The 12,159-nt window shown below is 50.5% G+C and overlaps 1 protein-coding gene across 1 annotated transcript; it reads right to left on the bottom strand.

The window, feature by feature from the left end:
* Positions 1 to 2,667: 2,667 nt before the first annotated feature.
* Positions 2,668 to 8,318, bottom strand: LOC108370643 (AT-rich binding protein-like). Its single transcript, XM_017626018.1, has 2 exons — positions 7,939 to 8,318; positions 2,668 to 3,019 (listed from the first exon to the last, which is right to left on the bottom strand). Exons 1-2 carry the CDS (start codon positions 8,316 to 8,318, stop codon positions 2,668 to 2,670), a joined length of 732 nt encoding a protein of 243 aa, XP_017481507.1.
* Between the last annotated feature and the right edge of the window lie 3,841 nt (positions 8,319 to 12,159).

Raw genomic sequence — 12,159 nt, 5'->3', positions numbered from 1 at the left:
GACGATGCCCAGGTTGAGCCTGAGCCCGTTGTCCTCAGCGTTGCACGACACCACCTTCCACGCAGCCGTGTGGACACCCTCGTTCTGGGCCTNCCCGAGGCGGCCACCGCGTCATGCAGATTGACCTGGGCTACCTCTACTGCTGGTGTCTTCATAATTGGGGCTCGTCCTCGATATCCGAGAGCCGCGCGTCGCCCTCGCTTCCTCTATCGAGTTCGAGCCTGCCAATGTCAGCTAGGAGCTCCTGTGTGGTGCGCACGTAGTCGAGGCCTTTTGGCCCGGAACTCACCGGAGCTGGTACCTGTGCAGGATCTGTTGACTGGTTGGCTGGTGCCAGTGCCTGTTCTGACAGCGGGTTGGCTGGTGGGGCCGTGGTCGNTTCTGTTGTATGGTTGGCTGGTGCCAGTGCCTGTTCTGACAGCGGGTTGGCTGGTGGGGCCGTGGTCGACTCTGTCGCTGGGGCCGCAGTGGAGTCAGTTGCCGCGTCAACACACATGTCTTGCGACTCTGACTCCTTGCGGCCTGTCGTCTTTTGTCGCCACGGCCTCACCGAGACGTAGCTGTACCGGAAATTTATGTGGAATCCGGCCCTCTTTATGCTGACGATGCCCAGGTTGAGCCTGAGCCCGTTGTCCTCAGCGTTGCACGACACCACCTTCCACGCAGCCGTGTGGACACCCTCGTTCTGGGCCTGAATAAGCCCCAGCACGTACTCAGCCGATTTCTCGGCGCATCTAGGGAAAAACACCGAGATCGTGTGCACCGGCGGGATGTCCTCCCCCCTTTTCGTGCATAGCTCGGGTCCCTTCCACCCTTCAATAGCCGGTGCCTTTTCTGCCAGCCAGGCTTCAGTGCGCTCATCCTTGCAGTCCACAAGGAGAATGCCTGATCTGAAGAACACCCCACAGAACACCACCTTTTTAGGACCTCGTCCATAATCACATCCTGGAGTCTGGTTAGGTCCTCCGGGCATAGAGCAGCTGCAGGGTAGTCACAGGGCAGCACAGCCACCCGGATGCCTTTGAGAGCATCAGAGTAGCTGGGCTGCAGAGTGGTTCCTTCCAGAGGCTGACCTTGGCCCGCAGACCCTTCCAGGCCCCTAGACTCTGTCTGAGGGGGTGTAGGCCCCCGCTGTCGCTTGGGGGTCGGTGGCTCCGGTGGTGTAACCTGTAAGCTGGTTCGCTTTGCTGAACCTGTGGAAGTTGCTGATGGGTTACCTATGGGTTCCCCGCCTCTCCGCCAATAGGCGGGCGCGGGTCTCTGCTGCTGTTGCCCGCCTCTCTGCTTTACAGCAGGCGCGGGTCTCTGTTGCTGTTGCCCGCCTCTCTGCTTTCAGCAGGCGCGGGTAGTTCACCTGAGTTGCTGCCATGCTGCCTAACAGCGGTAGCAGCCCTATTGCCTCTGCGCTTGCGCTCTTCGCGCTCACGTTCCTCGAGCTCCACCTCCTGCCGTACTTCCGCCATAGCGCGGGCTTCATCAGCAGATTTCCCCTGCCGAAGGTACCGAAGATACCACTTGACCCCCGACCCACCAAGTCCAGCTCGATGGTGGTCGTCAAGGGCTCCCGGTTGACGGGAGGGGGGTAGTGGAGGAGGTCTGCACCTGCGACTGCGTTTCTTACTCTCCTCTACATGCCACCCTGAACCTTGTGACGCTGTGGAGGGCCGACTGGGAGACCTACGGTGCCTACTTCCGGAACCGTGCCTGCTGCTGGAGCGATGTCTGCTCTCCGAGCGACGCCGGCCCCTGGACCGGCAACGACTCTCGGAGCGGTCACGACTCCTGGAGCGACGCCGACCTTCAGTTCGCTGCCTGCTAGCAGAGCGATGCCTGTTTTTCGGGAGTGATGCATCTGCTCCCTTGAGGCCTTCCGAAAGGCGCTGCGCCTGTGCTTGGCTTCTCTTCATCCCTGGCGTGTTCAATAAAGAGGGCAGCCTCTTCTTCGGTCAGGCTCTCAAGGAAGCTACCCCTGCGCCTGGTGCCTTTACCCCCGCCCAGCATGTTAATGCCGTGCGTGGCCGTTGCTGTTCTTTGCGCTGTTGTTGCTGTGTCCGCAGCAGTTGCAGTTGCTGTAGTTGTTGCTGTTAACGCTGTTGCAGCACTAGTTGCAGCTGTGGCTGTAGCTGACGTTGTAGTTGTCNCAGCAGGCGCGGGTCTCTGTTGCTGTTGCCCGCCTCTCTGCTTTCAGCAGGCGCGGGTAGTTCACCTGAGTTGCTGCCATGCTGCCTAACAGCGGTAGCAGCCCTATTGCCTCTGCGCTTGCGCTCTTCGCGCTCACGTTCCTCGCGCTCCACCTCCTGCCGTACTTCCGCCATAGCGCGGGCTTCATCAGCAGATTTCCCCTGCCGAAGGTACCGAAGATACCACTTGACCCCCGACCCACCAAGTCCAGCTCGATGGTGGTCGTCAAGGGCTCCCGGTTGACCGGAGGGGGGTAGTGGAGGAGGTCTGCACCTGCGACTGCGTTTCTTACTCTCCTCTACATGCCACCCTGAACCTTGTGACGCTGTGGAGGGCCGACTGGGAGACCTACGGTGCCTACTTCCGGAACCGTGCCTGCTGCTGGAGCGATGTCTGCTCTCCGAGCGACGCCGGCCCCTGGACCGGCAACGACTCTCGGAGCGGTCACGACTCCTGGAGCGACGCCGACCTTCAGTTCGCTGCCTGCTAGCAGAGCGATGCCTGTTTTTCGGGAGTGATGCATCTGCTCCCTTGAGGCCTTCCGAAAGGCGCTGCGCCTGTGCTTGGCTTCTCTTCATCCCTGGCGTGTTCAATAAAGAGGGCAGCCTCTTCTTCGGTCAGGCTCTCAAGGAAGCTACCCCTGCGCCTGGTGCCTTTACCCCCGCCCAGCATGTTAATGCCGTGCGTGGCCGTTGCTGTTCTTTGCGCTGTTGTTGCTGTGTCCGCAGCAGTTGCAGTTGCTGTAGTTGTTGCTGTTAACGCTGTTGCAGCACTAGTTGCAGCTGTGGCTGTAGCTGACGTTGTAGTTGTCGCTGTCGCTGTTTTTGCGCTTGTTTTGCTGTTGTTGTTTTTGTTGCTTTTAATTGCTTAGTTGTAATCATCTTGTTCGTACGACTGCCTGCTCGACGAGGCGAGCTCAGCAGTAAATCTTGTTGAAGGGGATCTTATCTGGTCCGCCGCGCCAGCGCCCCATGTCGCGGTAAGGCCACCGTTACTCCTCGATGCGGCCCGGTGTCGAAGAGGCGCCGCTATACTACAGCCGGTTTATACCCTCCTGGCTGCAAACCGTCCAATAGGCACGGTGTCGCGTCACACCCTGGATTAGGAGGTGGCAGTTCTTGGTCACCGTTCGCCGGCAGCCCAAGTCTGGAGAAAAGGCAGCGCAGAAGCGACGAGCGCGTCAGCGATGCCCCTCATTAAGCAACCTCTGGACCCGACAGCGTACAGACAGGCCCTGAACGGCATTCACAGGGACTCAGTCTCGAGTTATGTAGACTCTAGACCTGTGAATGCCGTTCTAGGCATACCACCCCCGGACATAGACGAGACAGAGCTTCATCTGCCTCGGGAGACACGCACTACACTCGCACAACTTCGCTCCGGCTACTGCAGCAGGTTGAACTCCTACTTGAGTAGGTTGAATGAGGATGTGCCGNTATGAATGTCCGGCATGCGGAGAGACCCCACATGACTCGAACCGTCTCTTCGCATGCCCGGAAAACCCGACAACCCTAACGGCCTTGTCCCTGTGGACAAATCCCACAGAAGCTGCACGCTTCCTAGGGTTGCCGTTAGTGGAACTTGACGACAACGACTGAGATACCAACCGATCTGGGCGGGGTTGTTGTAGCCGCTACAACAACAACAACAACAACCAGAAAGGGGCTGGTCGGCGATTCAGCGAAGCCCCCGCACCAACGGCAAGGTGCCTGCCCTAGCGAGGGAATAAATAGCGAAGAACAAGAACAAAAAGTAGAGCTGCCAAACGAATTAATAATGGCGTGGCGTGGAAACAGCGTGACTCCCGAATTACTTAGAGAGCGAATTACGAAGCGTGGAAACATCGTATTAGCCTTACATAATCCAAAAACTGCATGCGCACGCTGCTTCTAGTAATTACAAAATAATAGATATATGGGTATTTTGTAATTAGTGATAAAAACCCAATGTATATCTAACACCGCAAAAGCTTAAATTTTGCAATTCAACAGGTAAGTTGATAACTTAACTGAAAAAAATAATCGGCTTCGTATAAAGCGAGGGAAGAGTACTCAGCTGATGCGATCAGATATGAGGCTCCCACGCGTATAACGAGCCTTTAGCTCGTAGGCTGAGCACTTTTCCCCCGCTTTATATGAAGCGGAATATTTTTTTTGTGTAACTTACTCAATTAGCTGATACTCTACCAAATTTTAGCTTTTGCGGTACCAGTCTATTCAGTGCAAATTTTGCAATGTTTACGTGGAAAGCTGACGCATAATCCCCCGCACTAAGGGCAGCTGATTATATTACTTGGGTATTTTTTAATATCATAAACACGTCGAAAAAGTTTCAGCTGTATTAGTTTTTCTGTATCATTTTATTACATGCGTGGGAGGCTGCCGAATCCATACACCGCATGTGCGCAAGCTGAAGGTCCATTTCGTTTTGTGGAATGCAAAACAAAGCGAAAGTGAAATTTTCAGCTTTTGCCAAATTACTTACTCCAAACTGTCGCTGGCTCCCGGACTAATAGTCCGTTAACTGCCTAACTGTGTGTTTCCCGGAAGCTTTATGACTTAAGGAAGCCAGCCCTTGGCATTCAGCAGCGTTTCCTCGCTGCGCTCTATCCGGCAGCTGCAGCATATATCGTTATATGGGCGTCGCATTGCATAGGCATGCTTTCCTAGCGGTCAGTGGCCGGTGTTAGTCGCTACAATCCTAAATACGTCTATCCTTGCCCTATTTAGCAGCTCTGCTGTTCTTTTCCTGCTGTAGTCAGGCCAAAGCTCACGTGCTATCTTGCAAGTCTGAATCTCTGGCCACCTCCTCTTTGCCAGTTTCAGAAAATGCAAGTATACCTCTGCTTGTACTTGTCTGAGGGGATATCCCAGTACCACCGCGTCCGATTCATCCAAACAAGCTCCCGCCTTGGCCAATTCGTCTGCTCTCTTATTGCCTTTTATATTCCTCTGGCCGGGAACTCGGTCAAGAGAGATAGACATTGACTGAGACGCTGAGCCAAGCTCCATCTTGCATTCTGACTAGCTTAGACTTGGTATCAGGAGACGATATAGCTGGCAGCCCCGCCTGACTGTCTGAGTAAGTCCCTAGCTTTGTTCCACACGCTTTCCGGGCTGCTTCGGTAATTAGAGCGTAAAAATAAGTTACTCTCTCACAAGTGTCAAAAATGTGTCAACATGTGCCAAAAGTGCCCAGAGCGTGAGGAACGCAACAAATCAGCTCTAAACAATGATTTTACGTGTATTTATCTTATATGGTCCGGGCTGTTTCGTGCACAAAAAAAATGGAAGATATTTACGATCCAAAAGTGTAACGTATTCGCTCTATTAGCCATTTTTTTGTTTTGGGCAGCCGCGAGCTCGTGTGGAACAAACCTACTGTTTTTAGCACTATTATTTAGTACCTACAGGCCTCACATATGCCCATGAAATATGCTGGCACGGCTCGCCAGCCGCAGGTACAGATTAGCACCAAGCTCCTCTGAATATACTCCTGCCCCCACACCGCAGTCCATCTTGGATCCGTCTGTGTAGATGCAGATAGCTTCCTTATCATCTGCATGGCCCATTCTCCAATCCCTTCTAGATGGAAACCGTGCCACCACATTCAAGCCAAGATCCTGGCTCGATACAATGTAGTAGGTTTTTCTTTATATCAGACCAATACTTAAGATTGAGCTATGTTGGTGTTGTTGTAGCGGCTACAACAACCCCGCCTAGATCGGTTAGTATCTCAGTCGTTGTCGTCAAGCTCAACTAACGGAAGCCCTAAGAAGCGTGCAGCCTCAATGGGGTCGGCCCACAGGGACAAAGACGTTAGCAGTGTCGTTTTTTCCGGGCATACGAAGAGATGTTTCGAGTCGTGGGGTGTCTCTCCGCATGCCGGACACTCATTTGGCACATCTGCTCAGGTATGAGTTTAACCTGCTGCAGTAGCCAGAGCGAAGTTGGGCTATTGTGGTTCTAGTCTCCCGTGGCAGATGAAGCTCCGTCTCGTCGATGTCCGGTGGTTGTGTGCCTAGAACGGCATTCACAGGTCTGGAGTCTACATAACTCGAGACTGACTCCCTGTGAATGCCGCTCAGGGCCTCTCGATAAGCTGACGGGTCCAGAGGTTTTTCAATGAACCTTTGGACTTCGTCCGTCAGTTCGTATAGATGCCTTCTGACATGCCCCCCTCAGATCGGTTAGTATCTCAGTCGTTGTCGTAAGCTCAACTAACGGAAGCCCTAAGAAGCGTGCAACCTCAGTGGGGTCGGCCTACAGGGACAAAGACGTTGCAGTGTCGTTTTTTCCGGGCATACGAAGAGATGTTTCGAGTCGTGGGGTGCCTCTCCGCATGCCGGACACTCATTTGGCACATCTGCGTCTAACCTGCTCACGTATGAGTTTAACCTGCTGCAGTAGCCAGAGCGAAGTTGGGCTATTGTGGTTCTAGTCTCCCGTGGCAGATGAAGCTCCGTCTCGTCGATGTCCGGTGGTTGTGTGCCTAGAACGGCATTCACAGGTCTGGAGTCTACATAACTCGAGACTGACTCCCTGTGAATGCCGCTCAGGGCCTCTCGATAAGCTGACGGGTCCAGAGGTTTTTCAATGAACCTCTGGACTTCGTCCGTCAGTTCGTATAGATGCCTTCTGACATGCCCCCCTCAGATCGGTTAGTATCTCAGTCGTTGTCGTAAGCTCAACTAACGGAAGCCCTAAGAAGCGTGCAACCTCAGTGGGGTCGGCCTACAGGGACAAAGACGTTGCAGTGTCGTTTTTTCCGGGCATACGAAGAGATGTTTCGAGTCGTGGGGTGCCTCTCCGCATGCCGGACACTCATTTGGCACATCTGCGTCTAACCTGCTCACGTATGAGTTTAACCTGCTGCAGTAGCCAGAGCGAAGTTGGGCTATTGTGGTTCTAGTCTCCCGTGGCAGATGAAGCTCCGTCTCGTCGATGTCTGGTGGTTGTGTGCCTAGAACGGCATTCACACGTCTGGAGTCTACATAACTCGAGATTGACTCCCTGTGAATGCCGCTGAGGGGCTCTCGATAAGCTGACGGGTCCACAGGTTGTTCAATGAACCTCTGGATTTCGTCCGTCAGTTATACTTCTAAATATATATTGTCAGAAAATACAGAAAATTTGCTTCAGATAATACGCTCTTTAAAATACATTTATGCAAGTTTTATGTACAGTATGTAATAAATAAATAAACGTTTTAAAGTTTCATAAATTGCATTTTATTTACATAAAATTTACAAAGAACTCAAATATAGCGGTTAAAAGCAGGCATGCAGTGTTTAATTTAATAAACATGGTGTGTAAATTTGCATTTATTAAGAGAGGAAACTGGTTACCTATCTTAATATGCGCAAATTTAAACAAAAATTTTTTAGAGTGCAGTAAAATCGTACGATTTTTTTCTCAAACTACATGTCGTCACTAGATACGAATAAAGGCGCGCTAGTGTTTCGACGGCGAAAAAAGACGCATACAAAAATTTTACGAAAAAAGGCGCTTAATAAAAACTTTGGCGAAGAAAGACGCGTAACCTAGTTGACGGCGAAGAAAGACGCGTAATCATAGATTTATACTTGGCCAAGGACTGTCACTTCAGCACTATTCCCCAAAAACGATTAACGGAATGTACATACTATTACACCCGCAAACATAGTTGACCGCGAAAATAAGTTCACGCGTCCTTCTTCGCCGTCAACTATGTTAAGAGTCTCTCTTCGCTGAAGTTTTTTTATGCGCCTTTTTTTGCATTGGTTGTGGCAACAGATTAATTGGGCGCGGCAACGGCACATTCACTATCTGGGGCTGCGGTCTCAGAGTTGTGGTGGCAACGGGAAGTTTTTCGGCAGTGGCTGCGGCAGGCTCGGCGGTGGTGCTCTCATTGTCGGAATTAGTTAGGGTGGCTGTTAGCGCGCTGGCGCCAAAGCCGGCGAAATCTTCGATGTCTGCGGATACGACCCATACGGGATCTTCTTCTTCGGAGTTAGAGGCGCCATGCTCGTGCTCTTCCAGTTGGTGGAGTCCGGCGTAGAGGCGCTTTAGTTGGGTTAGGTTAGCCGACTTGGGGCAGCTTATGCCCGCGTTACCCAGTGCCTCAACTATCGCCTGCTTTGTCATTCGCTGTGACATTTCGGGTAAATAAGTAGTCGCGCTTGTGGTTCAAGTGCTTTATATGGGTTTTTGTCCACACCTGAGTTGTAAAGTACAAAGATGTCGTTTAGTTTTCCAGATTTATTCCTTCGTGGTAAAATAGGCTGCAGCTCTCCTTTCAGGAATCGGTCAAAATGTCACATTCGATAGCCAAGGTCGCCAACGTTATGGATATTAACGCAGTGCTACCAATGGTAATCCCCTACCGTTTCGTAGGGTTGCATTTGGCAGAGTAGTTGCCACTAGTACTTTCTTTGCGAATACTTTACACTACTAAGTGAAAATTCCGAATTAAAAATCCGCTTTTATTATTCAAAATTTCAGTCTGGCATCACCAAGTTTTATGTTATTTTGCTATCTTATTCATCGTTTATATGAAAACTTTAACAATAAATTATATAAGAACTATAGGGTTGCTTGAAAAAGGGGAGTATTTTTGAAATCAGGGGGTCCTATTCTACGCCCCCTCACCCCCCTTTTCTAGAATTTGCCGTCCGTCTCCTAAAATTTTCCCAAATATTCTCTATATAAATTAAAATTTTTGATGATAACTTAAATTTTAGCTCCATCTTCGATAATTGCAGTACACAAAAATAACAATAAATAGCGAAGAACAAGAAGTAGAGCTGCCAAACGAATTACTAATGTGTGGCGTGGAAACAGTGTAACTCCCGAATTACTTAGAGAGCGAATTACGAAGCGTGGAAACATCGTATTAGCCTTATATAATCCAAAAACTGCATGCGCACGCTGCTTCTAGTAATTACAAAATAATAGATATATGGGTATTTTATAATTAGTGATAAAAACCCAATGTATATCTAATACGGCAAAAGCTGAAATTTTGAAATTCCACAGGTAAGTTGATAACTTAACTGAAAAAAATAATCCGCTTCCAATAAAGCGAGGGAAAAGTACTCAGCCGATGCGATCAGATAAGAGGCTCCCACGCGTATAACGAGCCTTTAGCTCGTAGGCTGAGCACTTTTCCCCCGCTTTATATGAAGCGGAATATTTTTTTTGTGTAACTTACTCAATTAGCTGATACTATACCAAATTTTAGCTTTTGCGGTATCAATTTATTCAGTGCAAATTTTGCAATGTTTACGTGGAAAGCTGACGCATAATCCCCCGCAGTAAGGGCAGCTGATTATATTCTTTGGGTATTTGTTAATATCATAAACACGTCGAAAAAGTTTCAGCTGTATTAGTTTTTCTGTATCATCTTATTACATGCGTGGGAAGCTGAAGAATCCATACACCCGCATGTGCGCAAGCTGAAGGTCCATTTCTTTTTGTGGAATGCAAAACAAAGCGAACGTGAAATTTTCAGCTTTTGCGAAATTACTAACTTCAAACTGTCGCTGGCTCCCGGACTAATAGTCCGCTAACTGCCTAACTGTGTGTTTCCCGGAAGCTTTATGACTTAAGGAAGCCAGCCCTTGGCATTCAGCAGCGTTTCATCTTATATGGTCCGGGCTGTTTCGTGCACAAAAAAGAAGGAAGACATTTACGATCCAAAAGTGGAACGTATTCGCTCTATTAGCCATTTTTCTAGCTGTTCTAGCCTCACATATGCCCATGAAATATGCTGGCATGGCTCGCCAGCCGCAGGTACAGATTAGCACCAAGCTCCTTTGCATATACTCCTGCGCCCACACCGCAGTCCAGTGCAGATAGCTTCCTTATCATCTGCTTTTCCCAATCTCCAATCCCTTCTCGATGGAAACCGTGCCACCACATTCAAGCCAAGATCCTGGCTCGATACAATGTATTACGTTTTTCTTTCTATCAGACCAATACTTAAGATTGAGCTATGTTGGTGTTGTTGTAGCGGCTACAACAACCCCGCCTAGATCGGTTGGTATCTCAGTCGTTGTCGTCAAGCTCCATTAAAGGAAGCCCTAAGAAGCGTGCAGCCTCAATGATATCGGCCCACAGGGACAAAGACGTTAGCAGTGTCGTTTTTTCCGGGCATACGAAGAGATGTTTCGAGTCGTGGGGTGTCTCTCCGCATGCCGGACATTCATTTGGCACATCTGCATCTAACCTGCTCAGGTATGAGTTTAACCTGCAGCAGTAGCCAGAGCGAAGTTGGGCTATTGTGGTTCTAGTCTCCCGTGGCAGATGAAGCTCCCTCTCGTCGATGTCCGGTGGTTGTGTGCCTAGAACGGTATTCACAGGTCTGGAGTCTACATAACTCGAGACTGACTCCCTGTGAATGCCGCTCAGGGCCTCTCGATAAGCTGACGGGTCCAGAGGTTTTTCAATGAACCTTTGGACTTCGTCCGTCAGTTCGTATAGATGCCTTCTGACATACCCCGCTCAGATCGGTTAGTATCTCAGTCGTTGTCGTCAAGCTCAACTAACGGAAGCCCTAAGAAGCGTGCAACCTCAATGGGGTCGGCCCACAGCGAAAAAAGACGTTAGCAGTGCCGTTTTTTCCGGGCATACGAAGAGATGTTTCGAGTCGTGGGGTGTCTCTCCGCATGCCGGACACTCATTTGGCACATCTGCGTCTAACCTGCTCAGGTATGAGTTTAACCTGCTGCAGTAGCCAGAGCGAAGTTGGGCTATTGTGGTTCTAGTCTCCCGTGGCAGATGAAGCTCCCTCTCGTCGATGTCCGGTGGTTGTGTGCCTAGAACGGCATTCACAGGTCTGGAGTCTACATAACTCGAGACTGACTCCCTGTGAATGCCACTCCAGAGGTTTTTCAATGAACCTCTGAACTTCGTCCGTCAGTTCGTATAGATGCCTTCTGACATGCCCCGCTCAGATCGGGTAGTATCTCAGTCGTTGTCGTCAAGCTCAACTAACGGAAGCCCTCAGAAGCGTGCAGCCTCAATGGGGTCGGCCCACAGGGACAAAGACGTTAGCAGTGCCGTTTTTCCGGGCATACGAAGAGATGTTCCGAGACGTGGGGTGTCTCTCCGCTTGCCGGACACTCAGGTATGAGTTTAACCTGCTGCAGTAGCCAGAGCGAAGTTGGGCTATTGTGGTTGTAGTCTCCCGAGGCAGATGAAGCTCCGTCTCGTCGATGTCCGGTGATGGTGTGCCTAGAACGGCATTCACAGGTCTAGAGTATACATAACTCGAGACTGACTCCCTGTGAATGCCGTTCAGGGCCAGTCGGTAAGCTGACGGGTCCAGAGGTTGCTTGATGAACCTCTGGACTTCGTCCGTCAGTTCATATAGATGCCAGAGAGCATTATGTTGTGCTCCTTTATGGGGAGCATTTGTGCCTCGTTGTGGAGGTGATGTTCGGTCGACATCAGGAGGCATCCTGTCGATGTTCTGAGTACGGTGATCTGTACAGTCTGTAGCTTCGTCCACTGCGTCCTACTAGTCCCCGCCAACCACACTGGCGCTGCGTTATTTAAAACCAGCCGGCCTATTGCCTTGTATGTTGCCAGTAACGTTTCTTTGTGTTTGCCCCAAGTACTGCCGGCTAGTGACTTGAGGACCTTGTTCTCGCTCTGTACTTTATTGACAATAGCGGTTGCGTGCGCAGAGAAGGAGAGCAGGCTGTCGAATGTTTCTCCGAGTATTTTGGGATTATTCACCGTCGGAATTGGTGTGTCATCGACGTGAATTCCCAGCGGTAGCCGGACCTCCTTCGTCCAGGTTGTGAACAGGGTCGCAGAGGATTTCGTAGGGGAGAGGGCTAGACACTTTGTAGTGAAGAAGCGAGAAAGTTCGGAGAGATACCCGTTTACTTTCGAACACAGGTCAATTCCATTCCCAGTCGCCATGATCGAGCAATCGTCGGCGTAAGAGACAATCGATACTCCCTCTGGTGGTTGAGGGAGCTTTGAAATG

Source organism: Rhagoletis zephyria, unplaced genomic scaffold (genome assembly GCF_001687245.7).
Source record: "Rhagoletis zephyria isolate East Lansing unplaced genomic scaffold, Rhagoletis_zephyria_1.1 Rzeph_scaffold_04363, whole genome shotgun sequence".
Lineage (NCBI taxonomy): Eukaryota > Metazoa > Arthropoda > Insecta > Diptera > Tephritidae > Rhagoletis > Rhagoletis zephyria.
This window is presented reverse-complemented; position numbering and strand designations above follow the sequence as displayed.

Excerpts from the sequence above, each read along its gene's own strand:
- LOC108370643 (XM_017626018.1), bottom strand. The coding sequence starts at position 8,318 with ATGTCACAGCGAATGACAAAGCAGGCGATAGTTGAGGCACTGGGTAAC. Across the intron at positions 3,020-7,938 it reads AATCTGTTGCCACAACCAAT|CAAAACAAGCGCAAAAACAG; the intron begins GCAAAAAAAGGC and ends AAACAACAACAG.